General features: G+C 40.2%; 1 protein-coding gene across 2 annotated transcripts in view; it reads left to right on the top strand.

The window, feature by feature from the left end:
• grm8a (glutamate receptor, metabotropic 8a) overlaps positions 1 to 17,136 on the top strand; it is a 385,960-nt gene that overhangs the window by 135,124 nt on the left and 233,700 nt on the right. For both annotated transcript variants that reach the window (XM_036577775.1, XM_036577776.1), the window contains exon 2: positions 10,271 to 10,487. In XM_036577775.1, coding sequence (XP_036433668.1) covers positions 10,271 to 10,487 — 217 coding nt within the window. The remainder of the gene's footprint in view (positions 1 to 10,270; positions 10,488 to 17,136) is intronic.

Here is a 17,136-nt window from a genome sequence, read left to right as displayed (position 1 = left end):
TCATTTGTTTTGTTATCCACTCTAAATTTGTTTTGTAGATAATTTTAACAATAATTTCAACAAAATCATTTTATATTAGGCCTTGTCATTTTTTTCTCTCAAAAACAGTAAAACACATTTTTCTAAACCTTTTTAAATCTCATTTTAAAGCATATTAACTGATGTATTTGAGTGTATTGATTTGATTTTATTTGATTTGTTGCTGTAGTGATAAGAAATGAAAGCTGAAATCTAAACGACTGAGATTTCCCACTGTGTAACTAGCGCCCCGTCCCAAACCGTATACTAGCTCACTAAATAGTGTGTTTAAATAGTGCACATCCCATTAGAAGTGCACTCATTAGTGTAGTAGGTGAAGTACAGAAGTGTGTGGTTTGGGACGCGGTGTTAGATCAGACAGTGAGACGCGATCAACAGCTGCTCTGCTCTGCTGCTCATTAGCCGCTCATTAAACACCTCCAAGAGAAAGTTTGAGGGGTTTGTGGATTAAGGAGCTTTTACTGAGGTAAAATAATCATTTATTGAGATAACCTGGTGTTGGTTTCATATTCGCCAACCTTCTGTTACGGGACGGCAGGGAGGTGGACCCAAGTGCATGGAGGAAAACCCCTGAGAAAGGGTTTTAAATGAATTCATTCAGGGGATGGAGTGTGAATTTGGTGACTGGGCACGTTGGAGTTGAGGTTCAAGGCTCAAACCGCTGATGTACTGATTGGCGGTCCAAGGAGTTACCACTGTGCCACCAGGAAGCACAGGCGAAAATGGGAAAAACACCTCAACAAATGGGAAATAAAAAAGGCAGGAAAAAGACAAACAAAGGGGACGCTGAAAGCAGCTCAAACAAACTGAGATAGAAAAGTAAAATAAAAGATAACAGAAAACAAAAAATACTTCCTCTGTGATTCTGAGAGGAAGGTCAGCGTTATGTTTCACCTGTTTGTTCGTTGTGGAGCAAACACCTTTTGTATGGTTTGGAGCCGTTTCTTGCTCAAGGCCGCTTTTGGTTTTTAAGTAGTTTTGGGGCAGTTTCTCTCTTTTGTTTTTCCAGCCCTACTTTCTTTTTGTTTAAATACCCACCTGAGCTGTGTACCGTACAGGTCACCCCTCTACAAAGGTGTGACAAAGGGCTGCTGTTTGCCACCGCATGTGCAGGTGTGCCAGGCTGGGCCTAATTAGCCCAAGGGCTTCTGGTAATTGGAGTTCCCTGAACTTATAGCACAACGCTGCCATCGCCCTCTGCTGACGACTGGCGGCGCAGGCTGGGGCCCTTACACTTTCGTGATTCGTTCTACATTTAAGGCACCTAAGTGTAACTGCAGCAAAATTTAAGGTGGAACGTGAAGCTGGTGAATAAGAAGCTGATTTACTATTAATGTTACGATTACTACTGTTTAAGAATTTTGCCAGCTTTGGTTGCCACTGCTGGATCCACTCTACCAATATAGCCCGTCTCCTCGTCGCATTTCTGGAGGCGCATCTAAAGTGTCCACATGTCTTTTCATGTTTTTCATGCTCATTCTGGTCTGTGTTGTTGGTGTTTATCCACCTGCAGGGCTGTATCTGCAGTAACGGTGATGAGACGAGCTCCATCAGAGCACAGTCAGAGTTACAGCTCACCATCATGGAGACTCGGTCCTCTTAATGATGAAATTGAATACTATTTATTTGTAATATTTGTCTTATTTTATTTTCCAAAATAAAAGTCTCTGAGACGTCTAAGTCTTTGAGGAGATTAAAACTAGTTAGACTTTGTATGCAGGACAATGAAATGGGTGGTCCAAGGGTGGATCAGCAGTGGGATAAAGTCAGCGGGGTGCCAACCTTATCAATCCAGCCAGCCAATATGTGCTCGATATCTGGGTAGCAGCACCATTTAACATTTAGCATTTATCAGATTTGTGTTTTGACATGACGGACTGAAAATTGTACTGCTTTCATTTATTTGGTGATGGTTCACTGCACCACCAATCAGTGAATAGCTACGTCATTAAGTTATGCTACCTAGCAGTTCTATGGTCCTGAGTGTGGTTAGCTAACCTTGTCAAAGAAGCTGTGCTAGGAAATATGCTGTAAATTAAGTAAAATCTATGTTGAAGTTGCCCTTTTCCGTCTTGAGCCCCTGCCCTCTAATCATATTATATAAAGGCCTGCGTAACAGTCTCACCAGGTCTCTTAAATCAGGAGTTAGCGTTGTTCGTGTGCTAAAGACTGCAGTTTGCTTCATGTGCAGCTTGTAGTTCAGCTCGAACGATTATGCAATACAAACACAGAGCCCCAGTGGTGAGTCACTGCCTGTGTTCACATTACCAGACCGAAGTGGAACAAATCTGATTTTTTGCCTTAATGTGACACAGATCTGATGTTTTCTGACCTGTGTGGGCCACAGATTAGATTTTTATTCAAAACAGATCTGAATCACTTTCATATGTGGTCCTAGATCACAAAATATCAGAGAACGTGTAGGGAGTAGAACTGCCACTCAGTAATGTTTTCTGGGTTTGTCAGATGCTAGAGGGCGCTAAAGAGTCCAGAACAAATTGAGCTTTTGTGCAAAATCATAGTTTGTAAATAATGCAAGCCAATCAGCTCTCAGTAGCAGTAATGCTAACCAATCAGCACTCAGAAGCAGTAATGCTAACCATTCAGCACTCAGTAGCAGTAATGCTAACCAATCAGGGCTCAGTAGCAGTAATGCTAACCAATCAGCACTCAGTAGCAGTAATGCTAACCAATCAGCACTCAGTAGCAGTAATGCTAAACAGTCAGCACTGCTAACCTGTCAGCGAGTTATCCTATTTTCTACAGCAAATGGAGTTTTGGCAGCAGGATGCTAACATTACTGCTACTGAGCGCTGATTGGTTGGCGTTACTGCTACTAAGTGCTAATTGGTTGGCATTACTGCTACTGAGGAGCAGCTCATTGGCTGTTGGCGCTCACTGACATCATGAACGTACATGAGGCGCTGTTTTAAACTCCTATAACTCGAGTTTAAAAATGTTTAAGCATTTATAAACTGTGACTTTGCTCAAATTGCTCCATATCAACCCATTCATTTAGGACTCGGGAGCGCCCTCTAGTGTTTGAGAAGCCCAGAAGACATTACAGAACGATAATTAAAAAATGAAAACACTGTGCAGGCCTGATGTGACCCGCGGGCATCGTGTTTGACATATGGGCTCTACGTGCACCGAGCGTGTAGCTTCAGTACACTCGTTATACTTTTATATGAAGTTCTATGCATCCTGTGAGACTCTGCAGCTCGGCTGTAATAGAATGCGAGAGGTCAGTCAGGGATGATTAATCGCCACGGGGCTGTTGAAGGGTGGATGCTACCCAGAGTTGATTAAACCGCCTGGAGTTTAACCCTCTAATTACGTCCTCCTCTTCCTCGCGGCTGTGTTGCCCGTGGTGATGCGAATGCAGAAGAGGAAGGGAGTGCGTGACACCGAAAAACAAGAGGCTGTTTTTCACAGCTCTGCTGAGCAGCGCGAGCTGAAGAACAATGATGTTGTCTATCTGCAATTAAAACAGATATAGGGAGCTTCAGAGAGGAGGCCAAACCTTTATAGAGCTTTTATAGAATAGAGAGCCAACGCGCTTCCTTTGATCTCTCAGCCTTCATATGGGACGAGATAATACACACACACACACACACAGTGTGGAGTAATCACTGTGTTCACACATTAATCAGCACAGTAAGTGTTTAGAGAGAGAGAGAGAGAGAGAGAGGGAGGGAGAGAGAGAGAGAGAGAGAGGGCGAGGGAGATTTGTCTCGTCTGTACTTACTGTTTAAAAGCTCAACCAAACAAGTTATGATAACTGCTCATTAATATGTTGTGATCTACTAGAGAACTGCAGCTGTGCACTGCAGGACTTTAACTTTGCAACTTTGCACTACAAAAAATGAAATCTCAGCAAGTGAAATCATCTTAAATGTAGTTAATGTATCTAATATTTCTCATTATGACACTGATGTAAGAATATTATAATATTATTCCTCCTGTTTCTATACATTTTTACTTGTTTTAAGTAATTGTATGTAGTAAAAGTGGCAGATCATTTCTAGTTTTGCTAAGCTATCGTTTTTTGCACTGTATATATGAGGATGACTGGGCTATAAATACCTGCGGTGTGTGACAGGATTCATAGATTGAGAAAAGGTGGTACAGTGCAGTGAATGTCTTGTTCAATGTGTGGAAAATGAGCCACAAAGCAGATGTTAATGATCGGAAAAAAGGAGTGATTGTATTTGGCCGCCAAAGTAGCTGAATCTGCAGGTGTATTGAAGTGTACAGTCATACGGGTCGACCAGCAGTGGCAGAAATCCCAGCCTACAGGACATTCTCATCAGAATTGTGGCAGAAAGATGAAACTGATGGACAGGGACCGCCAGTGCGTTTCACGGCTTGTAAATAAAAATCATGGAGTGCGGAGAATTCTTTCAGAAATGGGTTGTGAAAAACCTGCATTGACTTCTAGAAACAATTCTCGCCTGGAAGTGATTTTTATTCACAAGCTCCCTGGACAAAAATTTAGTGACTACCTTAAACATGCAAGGTGGATAATTGTTTGTCCCGGGAGCTCATATACATATACGTGTAGCACCGTGATCTGCAGAAACTACATTTTGTTTCTCAGCAATCTCTGATAAGAACAAATGACAATAAACCTGACCTTGACTTTGACTTGATGCCCTGAGACGTCCTCTGATTGGCCTGCTTTCTCTTCATGTATCACAGATGAGCTCTGATTGGAAAAAAATTCCTCATGCTTGAGTGTGTGAGAACCAGGGGTCGCCATGTCTACAACACAAATATAGACATTTTATTTACTGTCCAGAACCACCAGTGAACCTACACGAGTCTTCTGAGTTTATATGGAATGTTGATGATGGAAAATAGTGGAAAATAATAAGTTTTCTTTGGGGACTATTTTGCCTCACAGCGCCCTGCATGTATCCCTCCACCATGAATGGAGTTTAAGTTCTCTAAACTATCATAAAACAGTGTCTCAGTCATCAGGCAGTGAATTCATAACCATTTCATGTAGGAACTTTCTGTGAGGGAGCTTTTAGAGGGGGACGTCTGGTTCCTATCACCACCACTGTGAACAGTTCTGACTCGGTTTATCTAGAACGGAGCGTTTCACAGCAAACCACTCTGAACCACTCTGAACCACTCTGTTCACATCTTAACCAGCTAATTGAGAGTTCCCCTTTAAATTTTAAAAATCTTTTTTCCCAGAATTTTCCATTGTTGTGAGTGTTTTCGAGGCTTTTCCCACAGACAGAATTGAAGCGTCCTAGACCCAGAGCTCGTCCTGATGCTAAGGGTGAACCACAGAATCCCTGTAGATGTTCCTGAGTGTTCAGTGAACTTCGTCTGATCCGCTAACAATATGAGCATCACGGCAAACATACTGTCACTGACATCAATGTACCGTTTAATAACTTTAGCCCATTTAAATGTTGTCTAAATGGTTCGTTTCCCCAATTAACGTTTAGCATTTAATCATCCATTAACACTGAAGTGATTTCAGGCCTGTGATTAATGTATTCAGACTTGTGAAGTTTAAAGCGGTGGAGATGCCTGTTGGAGATCTGGCTTATCTAGAATCTCTGAAGCTCTTTAGGCTCAAAGATAAACGGTTTTCTTCTTTGTTTCTGTCCTTCATCTCTGATTCATTCTGTCTTTAGTTCCACTTTTGTGCTGCTTGTTCTTGTGCACTGTTTGCGTTCTCTCTCAGTCCTCGCCGACTTCTCTACCACTGTGGTAGTGCATTGCTGTGACAATTTGATTGCATTCTGCCTCAAGAGCAGGGGTCTCACCTGGCCTGGTGAGCCCCAAATATATTTTAACCTGCACTCCAAAAAAAATGGTGTCTTATCAAGTGAAATTATCTTAAATCTAGTCGACATGTCCAATATTTCTCCTGTTGAGATTATTGTAAGATTAATTTAAGATTATATATAAGTTTTAAGTAATTTTGTTAAGTAAAATGATCTCATATGGAGGCCTGCTGGTGACATACTACATAATTAATAATAATGCATGGCCATGACTTTGTAAAGCATGGGAATAAGATAATTAAGTAAATAAAGTGGCCACAACTTAGTAAGGCATGGTAATGTTTCTGAAGTTGCCTGTGTTTTCTATATTTGCAGTGTGTTTGTGAAATGCAGTTCAGGTGTTGTCATGTTGATGAAAGTGTTTTCTGTGTTTGCAACATGTTTTTAATTGTACTATGAATAGGGTTTTGTCAGCTACCGTAATATTGCATATTGTAATTTGCTAAATGAGCATTGGAGGCTGTTCTCTTTCATTAACGTGGCTAGATGCTCCTTTAATTCGGACAGCTGTCATGCTGGTAAGAGTGTGTTGTGATTAGGGAGGTGTAGGGAGATCCTATTAGGCCACTCTGACCTGTGGATATTAAATTAGACGTCTAATTTTCAGAAGCTCATCCGCCTCTCAGGGTGGGAATGGTACCTTTTAGAACAGGTGACAGTGTTAATGTTGATCAGATCTGCCCTGCTGATTGATTTTGGGGAGCCAAATTGAAAGTGTTGATGTTGTAATCAATCCTTTAACATAATCCTGCAATAATGCTGTTTAATTATTTAGGCTCTGAATAAACTGTGGGTTCCATATAGCAGCGTTTTTCAGTCTGGTCTTTGGGGACCCCCAGTTGTTCCATAGCTTGGCCCTCCCCAGTTCCACCTGAACCAAATAAGTCTGTCTTGATCTGTCTGTCTGTATTTTAAGCCACAGATTTTATGATTCTCTAATATTTTTACCCTATTTTTACATTAAACTTTGCCACATTGTTCACTACAAAAATAGTATCTCGTCAAGGAAAATTATCTTAAATATAGTCAATAAATCTAATATTTCTCCTGTTGAGATTGTTGTGAGCTTAATTTAAGATTATTTTCTTTATTTCTAGACATTTTGACTTGTTTTAAATAATTTAATTAAGTAAAATTATCTCACTATATTCATAAGATAATTTTGCTTGTTAGAAATGAGCTCGAAACCAGCAAAATGATCAGCCTGTATAGTGAGACCATTTAATGAAATTACTTGAAACCAGTGAAAAGTGTTTAGAAATAAGCTAGAAAATCTTATAATAAGTGTACAACCATCTCAAAATGGGAAATATTAGATATATAATATATTATATCTTATATTAAAATGGGAAATAATATGTATTGACTAGATTTAAGATCATTTCACTTGACAAGATACCGGTTTTTGCAGTGTAAGCTTACTGACCCACTTTTAATAGGTCAATTTCACAAATTCACAGTGCAAAAAAGGTCTTAGCAGTGAAAGTATCTTAAATGTAGTCAATATATCTAATATTTCTCTTTATGAGTTAAAATTATTCCACCAGCTTCTAGACATTTAACTTGTTTTAAGTTATTTTATCTAGTGTAGTCTTATTGCATTGCTATTTTACTTATTTTGAGAAATAATGAAGATACTTTTAGTTAGTTTCAAGAAATGATGCTTAAAATGATTAAAATTACTAGTTAAAATTACTTTAAACAAGCAGAGATGTCTCGAAATAGGTTAAACAGTACTATACTATTCTCACAGCAGTCTCATAATGGGAAATATTAGTAATATTATCTGCGTTTAAGGTGTTTTCACTTGCTAAGATCATTTTTTGCTGTGTAAGTCTGACCTCATATACACGAGGAGTCACCTTTATCTCTGTATGCATTATGCAGTGAAAAGAAATGTGATTTTAGCTCTTGACCTCTTGTTTTCTTTCTTATTTCATTCTTTATGCCCTTAATATACTTTATTCATCCCTGCCTGGGAAGTAAAGTTTATGAAAGTTTGCGTCATGGTACACCGAGCTGGCGAAATGAGCTCACCTGCACTCTTATTAAAAGAGGGAAGAAGTTTTATTTGTTTATTCACTGCTTTATTCAGTTTGGAAGTCAGTAAAAAACCCAGAGTTGAGTCTGAGGCTTAAGAGCGTACAGAGAGGGGCCAACTAAGGCCTTATCTGTATTTTCTCCATTAGTCTGTCAAATGCTTCGTTTTCAATTTCACAACTCACTCAAGGGAGCAGTTTAAATGAAAAGCGTTTTTCAATGTCAGACTCGCGCTTGACATCATCACTCCTGAATCTGGCTCAGGCAGGTGTGAACAGCCCGGCAGGAGATGCACTGTTGTTTTACACCGATCAGCCATAACATTATGACCACCTGATTGTCTCTACACTCATTGTCCATTTTATCAGCTCCACTTACTATATAGGTGCACTTTGTAGTTCTACAGTTACAGACTGTAGTCCATCTGTTTCTCTGATACTTTGTTACCCTGTTCTTCAGTGGTCAGGACCCCCATGGACCCTCACAGAGCAGGTACTATTTGGGTGGTGGATCATTCTCAGCACTGCAGTAACACTGATGTGGTGGTGGTGTGTTAGTGTGTGTTGTGCTGGTCTGAGTGGATCAGACACAGCAGTGCTGCTGGAGTTTTTAAACACCTCAGTGTCACTGCTGGACTGAGAATAGTCCACCAACCAAAAATATCCAGCACAACAGTGTCCTGTGGGCAGCGTCCTGTGACCACTGATGAAGGACTAGAGGATGACCAACACAAACTGTGCAGCAGCAGATGAGCTATCGTCTCTGACTTTACATCTACAAGGTGGACTGACAAGGTAGGAGTGTCTAATAGAGTGGACAGTGAATGGACACAGTGTTTAAAAACTCCAGCAGCACTGCTGTGTCTGATCCACTTGTACCAGCACAACACACACTAACACACCACCACCACATCAGTGTTACTGCAGTGCTGAGAATGATCCACCACCCAAATAGTACCTGCTCTGTGAGGGTCCATGGGGGTCCTGACCACTGAAGAACAGGGTAAAAGGGGGCTAACAAAGTATCAGAGAAACAGATGGACTACAGTCTGTAACTGTAGAACTACAAAGTGCACCTATATAGTAAGTGGAGCTGATAAAATGGACAATGAGCGTAGAAACAAGGAGGTGGTCAGAATGTTATGTCTGATTGGTGTGTGTAGACGGGGTAAACGGTGGAGCCGGTGTTCAGAGCTGTCTGGAGTTACGGACGTCTGCCGTGCCAGGCATGAGAAATCTGTCCTCTATTAGAATAGTAATGCTCACCCCGGAGCCCCTGAGTGGCAGGCCTGGCCACTCCCCTTAGAGAAATCAATCCATCACACAAATGTCCCCAACTCCATTATCCAGACTTTTCGGTGGCAGGTGCGTCCGCCCTCCAACTCGCCCAGCCTGACTGTTTCTGAGTCCCATTGTACGGCTGTAATCACCTTGACCATCTGTGACATGATCAAACTGTTCCTTCACTCTCGTTCTAGTTCATCTGTGAGCTGGGAGGGTCACTTTAACAAAGGATCATAGTACAGATTACTGATTACCTGCTATGTGTAACCTAATCTGAAGGATTACTATATTAAAATAATGTAAGCCGATTACTTATTGTTACATTTGGATTACTTTTTTTAGACAGAATGTAATAAAGACAAGAGGAAAACCATTTAAACACTGCAAAAATTGATCTCAGTAAGGGAAAATATCTTAAATGTAGCCCTGTAGAATATTTAACTTATTTCTAGACATTTTAACTTATTTTAAGTAATTTGATCTTATGAAGGTGTCTTATTCCACTTTTTAGACAGACAGACAGAGACAGACAGATAGACAGATAGATAGATAGATACAGACAGACAGACAGACTCACAGACAGATAGACAGATAAACAGACAGACAGACAGATGAATAGATAGACAGACAGACAGACAGACAGATAGATAGATAGATAGATAGATGGATAGATAGATAGATAGATAGGCAGACAGACAGACAGACAAACAGACAGACTCACAGACAGATAGACAGATAAACAGACAGACAGACAGATGAATAGATAGACAGATAGATAGATAGATAGATAGATAGACAGACAGATAGACAGATAGATAGATAGACAGATAGACAGATAGATAGATAGACAGATAGATAGATAGATAGACAGATAGATGGACAGACAGACAGATGATCAGTTTAAGTGTACAGTAGCCATGTTTACATGCATCCTAATAATCCGTTAATAATCGACTAACAGCTCAGTCAGAACTGTCGTTGCTCACGTCACGTATTTGCTGTTTAAAGTTTCAGCACCACCGGCTTAAAACACCTTCTCACTTCCCTGCTGGGACGCCCCAGATTTACCAGCCCTCTCTCTCTCTCTCTCGTCCACAGATCCCTCAGATCAGCTATGCATCCACGGCTCCGGAGCTGAGCGACAACACCCGCTACGACTTCTTCTCACGCGTGGTGCCTCCGGACTCCTACCAGGCCCAGGCCATGCTGGACATAGTCACGGCCATGGGCTGGAACTACGTATCCACGCTGGCGTCCGAGGGCAACTACGGCGAAAGTGGAGTGGAGGCCTTCATTCAGATATCCAGAGAGATCGGTGAGTGGTGCATGGCTCATGTGTTGTGCTTCTGTGGAAGACCATTTAGCCTTTCAGTGCTCTTCAGCCTTTTAATGCTCTTCAGCCTTTAAAGGAGCAAAATGTACCTGTTGAGTTCATCCCCCACACAGTCGCTCCTCCCTCTTCACTCCGCCCCCTGTTTACTTACCAGTCTAGAAGAAATGTTGCGAGTTTAGCATTAAGCTTCGTCCCTTTCCTGGCTGAGAGCTCCAGAACTCCAGCTCTTGTTTTGGTTCTATTATCTCTCTCTGCTGCTGACCGTGGTTTCTTGCCGGAGCGGTGCAGGAGGTGGTGATTATGGTCGCCCTCCTAGAGCTTCAGCCATCATTGTGTTTACTGTTCCTTTCATCGGCTTCCTGTCCTTAAATGGTCCAGTTGGGGGCGGGGCCTTCAGCTTGATTGACAAGAGATTAGAATACACCCTCAGGGCGGAGCTACTTCTTCATCCTATCATGTTGAACTGACTGCAAACTCAACGCTACAGTGACTCACTATCGCCTCTTGACAGGTACAGAGTGGTTTTACAGGACAGGACAGGCTGGGGCTAGCTGGTATGAAGGTGGTACGAAGTTGTCTTTGACACAACGTCACAACGTCAAAACTCTTATTTCTTCACTTTCTGTTAATTTTGGTTAATTTTGGAATGTTTTAAACTAAAAATTTTACAAATTTCTCCTTTAATCAGAGACTTTGTCTTTGACCCCTTTAGATTGTGTAAATCTGCCTCCAGAGTATCTGGTGAGCCTGCATGTCCATGTTGGTCAGTAAAATGGATCAGAATGTGGAACCGGAGCTTTCTATGAGCTACCGTGTTTCCTATCTCCGTGTAAAAGAAGCACAGTGCTATACTCCTCTTCATGTGTTTGCTTGTGTGAAAGAAAATTTGTGGTGCAAACAAGATAAAAATCTATGATTTTTTTATGATACATCAAAAATGTTTACATGTCAAAATACATAGTCATATCTCCAAAAAAAGTAGCTTTACCTGAGAAGGGGAACTTCAAATGTAACAAGATTTTTAAGTAGATTAAGTAATTTTAGATCATTTCTTCTGTCCTGTTCGTGAAAAGTTGTTGACACAGTGTAAACACCAGCATACAGAACCGAAATATGAAACAAAAACACCCGACAAAATGGAGATCATATATTAGCTATGTTTCTATCCACTGTCTGCAAATTTCACACGAACAAAGGAAAATGGCGAAAAGAAAACTTGTGAGTTTCCATCAAACTGACATTTAGCAATAAAAATGCTTTAAATAATGACGTCATATCCTGCAAAAACCTGTTGTTGCAGAGGTTTTGGTGTTTTGAATAAAAAGTTTAATGTGTTTCACTGCAAAAATATCTCAGCAAGTGAAAATATTTTAAATGTATGGAATATATTTAATATTTCCCAATTAAATCTTAATTATAATTTCATCGTATGAAAGAATCTATTGACAGATCATTTTACTTTTTTTCAGAAATAATGAAGAGAACTTATTTCTATGTTCAAGAAATAATGGCCATAGAATTAGACAGCATTGAGAATGAGGAGAAATGTGTACATATACACTGCAAAAAATAAAAATACAACAGTAAAAAAACATCTTCAGTGTAGTTAATATATCTAATATTTCTCATTATGAGACTGTTGTGAGAATATTATAAGATTATTTGACTTATTTCTGCACATTTTTACTTATTTTAAGTAATTTTATCCAGTTAAAGTGCCATTTGATTTGCAGAACACAATTTTGCTTATTTTAAGAAATAATAATATAATAATAAATATTTTCAATAAATAATACCGTTTAAAATGAGATCTGTCACTTATTTCTTGATATTTTAATTAGTTTTAATCATTATTTCTCGAAATAAGTGAAATTATCTACATTATTTCTCAAAACAAGTCAAACGATCTGCCACTTTCACTACATACAGTTACTGAAAACAAGTAAAAATGTATAGAAACAGGTGGAATAATCTTATAATATTCTTACAACAGCCTCATAATGAGAAATATTACATATATTAACTACGTTGAAGATGTTTTATTTGCTGAGATGTAATATTTTGCAGTACAGTGAGTGGATGGGCCTCCTCGCCTCAGCAAAATCAAGCGTGTTGATGAATGTTCTGACAGTGATCTGGCGTCTATCTCGTCCCGTGTATCTCGTCTTGTTTCTGAATGTGCTGAGGGCAGCGTTCTGCGCGGTACGTTGACAGCAGGGTTCTGGAGGTGCTCGCTGTTGTTGTTGCTGCTGTTGTCGTCCTTTTCTGAGCGTCTGAATGCGCCGCTGTGCCATTGTGAGCCTGACTGTTCAGCTGTTTGTATCAGCTCTGCTGATGTTGACATTGTGTGGAGAGGATGACGTGTGTGTGTGTGTGTGTGTGTGTGTGTGTGTGTGTGTGTGTGTGTGTGTCGGGGGCATGTTGGTGATGATGGGGGGGTTGTGCCCCTGAAAGGGAGCCTCCTTTTGGCCACTTAACAGCGAGAGAGACAACATCTCAGGGGAACAGAACATCAGCCCACCCAGCATTTTAAACAGCCCAGTCACTTCAGCCCTGCTCTGAATACTAAACACACCCACCAGCAGACATGATGCCCTCCTAAAAAGATGGTTCTTTAACGGTTCTTTAGTAAAGGCAGTGGTTCTATTTAGAACTGTGAGTCCTATAAAACCATTTTCATGCCTGAATTGTTCTTTGCATGGTGAAACGGTTCTTCAGATTACGTTGTGTACGGTTCTGTATAGAACTATTTTGTATTTTGGTTCCACACAGCACCAAAACGGTTCTACTATTACGATGTCAAGTTTGAAACAATAGAAGAACCCTTTTTGGTGCTATACAGAAACATTTTATGCTTAAATGGTTCTTTGCATGGTAAAATGGTTCTGCTATCGTTACGATGTCAAGCTTGTAAAAAGAGAAGAGCCCTTTTTGGTGCGATATAGAACCATATACAACACGTTCTCCGTCAGTCTGAAGAAGCATTTAAGCATGCAAATAGGTCTTTGAGTATTTATGGTTCTATATAAAACAATTGTTTTTCTTTACTTTTACCTTAAAAAGGTTCCTCAGATTGATGGAGAATGTGTTGAATATGTGGTCATATATAGATGTGTTTTGAAAATGGTTCTATATAGCACCAAAAAAGGGTTCCTCTACTGTTACCATGTCAAGCTTGAAACAAAAGAAAAGCTGTTTTTGATGCCATACAGAAACATTTCATGCTTAAATGGTTCTTTGCATGATGAATTGGTTCTTCAGATTTGTGTTTTGTATGGTTCTATATAGAACTGTTTTGAAAATGGTTCCATATAGCACCAAAAGGGATCTTCTACTGTTATGATGTCAAGCTTGAAACAATAGAAGAGCCCTTTTGGTGCTATACAACACATTCTCCATCAGTCTGAAGAACCATTTCACCATGCAGAGAACCATTTAAGCATGCAAAGTGTTCTTTGATCTTTCAAGATCCTATATAGAACAATTGTCTTTCTTTACTTTTAAGTAAAAATCGTTCCTCAGGTTGATGGAGAATGCATAGTGTATGGTTCTATGTAGTTGTTTTTTGAATAGAGTTCTATATAGCACCAAAAAGTGTTCTGCTATTGTTACAATGTCAAGCTTGAAGCAATAAAAGAACACATTTTGGTGCTATACAGAACGATTTCAGGCTTAGATGGTTCTTTGCATGGTCAAATGGTTCTGCTGTTGTTACAATGTCAAGCTTGTAACAAGAGAAGAGCCCTTTTGGTGCTATACAGCACATTCTCCATCAGCCTGAAGAACCATTTCACCATGCAGAGAACCATCTAAGCATGCAAATGGTTCTTTGAGTGTTCCTGGTAGTGTGTAGAACAATTGTCTTTCTTTTACCTGAAAATGGTTCTTCAGATTGCTGAAGAATGTGTTGAATATATGATTATATATAGATGTGGTGCTATACAGAACCATATAAACACAATCTCCATCAATCTGAAGAGGGATTTCACCTTTCAAAGAACGGTTTAAGCATGCAGAGTGTTCACGGTTCTGTATAAAACCAGTGTATTTACTAAAGAACCCTTGACAAAATCTTTTTAAGGGTGTTTAAAGCAGTCTCGAGTCATTCTTTCTGTGTTTGGAGTCGTGGTCTTGTTGAAATGTCCAGATTGAGTCATTTGGCTGATTAGATTAAATTCTCTTCTGCTCACTCTGTTAAATGTGTTTAGTTTCAACGGGTTTTCTGTACTTTCAGTGAAATTCATCAGATTTATTGCTCATATTAATTGACAGATGCTGCTGATGGAAATTTGGTTGAAAATGTTAGAATGACTGCACTTCTGGCTGATAGAAACAAGTGGAGAAATTATCCTGAAAGTGTCAACACTAAACTTTAATTTATACCACAATTACATTCATTTTATTGTGATTTGACTTATTATTATTGTGAGATGTTGTTGTGCATAAATTTGTGCAAACATTTTCTATCACTGTTGTTTTGCTTTACTATGTAAATTTAAATTTTAATTGCTCACCTGCGTGATTGTATAATTACACAAGGGTTTCTGTTCATTGTTAATTCTATATCAGCAGGACTCTAGTCTACACTTTCACTGTTGTGTTTGCACAAAACTAGACTATACACACGACAGTAACACTGTTATTTATTTATTTATTTTTATTTTTACCCCGATTTTCTCCCCAATTTAGTCGTCTCCAATTCCACCCGCTAGTTAGGACTCCCCCAGTCACACGATGCTATCAACGCTAGGAGGGTGAAGGCTAACACAGGCTTCCTCCGAGACCTGTGAAGCGCCACCGCTTTCTTTTCGAGCTGCCGCTCACGCAACGTCACTGGACGGCTGAACGCGCTCGGAGGAAAGCGCCAACCGCCAGATCTGTTACGTCAGCTAACAGACGCCTGCGCTGACTAGCATCGCGCTGAGTGATGGGGGGAGAAGGAGGGGCCATCCTACCCACCCAGAGAGAGCGAGGCCAATTGTGCTCTCTCGGACTCCCGGCTACGGACGGCTGTAGCATCACCAGGGATCGAACTCGCGATCTCCTGATGAGGGACAACGCTTAGACGGTTGCGCCACTCGGGAGCCCCTGTTATGTATTTTTTGAAATAAATTGAAATCGGCAGCTTCTCTTTACACTGTGTCCAAATTCGATGATGAATGGAACAAATAATGGAATTAATATGTTTGTAACGTGGTGTAACTTGGTAACAACTCTTTTAATTCTGTGATTACTTAAAAAACATGTTGTAACATAAGCATAGTTGTTCATTATAAAGCCTTTTAAACAGCTATAACATGAACATAAAAACACTGAAATATATATACTTCTAAAGCACCTTTTATTGTTTTTAACTATTAGAAAAATTTTACTTGAAGCACTCAGTGATGGGATTTTGAACATGAGTGTCGATTTGTGTTATAGGTTCTTTATAATTAAGCACGGGTCATTGTCCACTTAAAAGGTATTATAGAGAATAGTGACACTTGTGTTATTAGAGCCTATGAAGAGTTTATAAATGTGCTCACTAAATATTGTTACCAAGTTACAAAGAGTTAGAAATGGCTTATTAATGGCTTATGAAAATGGAAAGAATAGAAAGAGTTACCAATAATTTCTCCATTAACTTCCATTAAAGTTAAGAAGGTTTTTTCCTTCTCCTTTTGGGAGATACAACGTTTTGGTCCAACAGCAACAATCTCCTCTATTTACAAGCACTAATGTGGTTTGGATCTGAAGTTCAGAATCTGTTTTTTGACAGAATCCTCTGCTTGTTTCCTGGAAGTAATTGCAGCGTGTATTTGATGCCGATAGGCGATCACGGTGTCTTCTAAAGGTTAATACGCCCCCTCCGCTATGATGCTGGGTTCGGTGTTACTGCTCAGACACCGATATCCAGCTGTTCGGACTGTTTAAAGACCTCTTTAAAATTCACGAGCGCCAGGCGTGCACTTTAGACGACATGCACTTCAGTGCCCTCCCGGCTCGGCTCGCGTGTTTACCGCATCGTGTAATACAAACAGCCTCGGCTTGGACGCGTGCACGGGTGACATTTACCAAAGCGGCGGCGTGCATGCAGATACTGGAGCAAACGACTGACCCGCGAGGCTCGTCTACACTCAGAGAAACGGAGGGACCTCCAGGTTGCAGGAGGACCTCCTTTTACTGCTTTTCTTCCTTTTGTTGCGCTGGATTCCCGTCGGCGGCAGACAGCCGCTCGAGCCTTCTCTGAGATGTGGATTAAAGCTGAGAGACAAAGCATTTAACAAGCATCCAATTAGCCGCTAAACTAATGTCACACAACAGGCAAATGAAGAGTCAATAGACACGCAACAATGAGGTCCTTGTTCTGTCTCCACTAATGGAACTGTTATAATCCCCATCTCACTGTTTTGGAAAAGCTGTGTGTCAGACGGCAATTTGCCTTTGACTATTATAGGCATTGATCCGTGATCATCTAATGACTCTGCTTTTAATTACAGTCAGCGTCTTTTTAACACCCTGGGTTCCACAAAATCTCTGGCACATCAAGTGTCGATGTTTGTGTGTCTTTGTGATGATCCAGCTCAGAAATCCAGTTCAGACACTTCCTGAATCTGTAGAGTCGCCTTTCCATTCCATCTTATCACGA

This window comes from Colossoma macropomum, unplaced genomic scaffold (assembly GCF_904425465.1).
Source record: "Colossoma macropomum unplaced genomic scaffold, Colossoma_macropomum, whole genome shotgun sequence".
Taxonomy (NCBI): Eukaryota; Metazoa; Chordata; class Actinopteri; order Characiformes; family Serrasalmidae; genus Colossoma; species Colossoma macropomum.
This window is presented reverse-complemented; position numbering and strand designations above follow the sequence as displayed.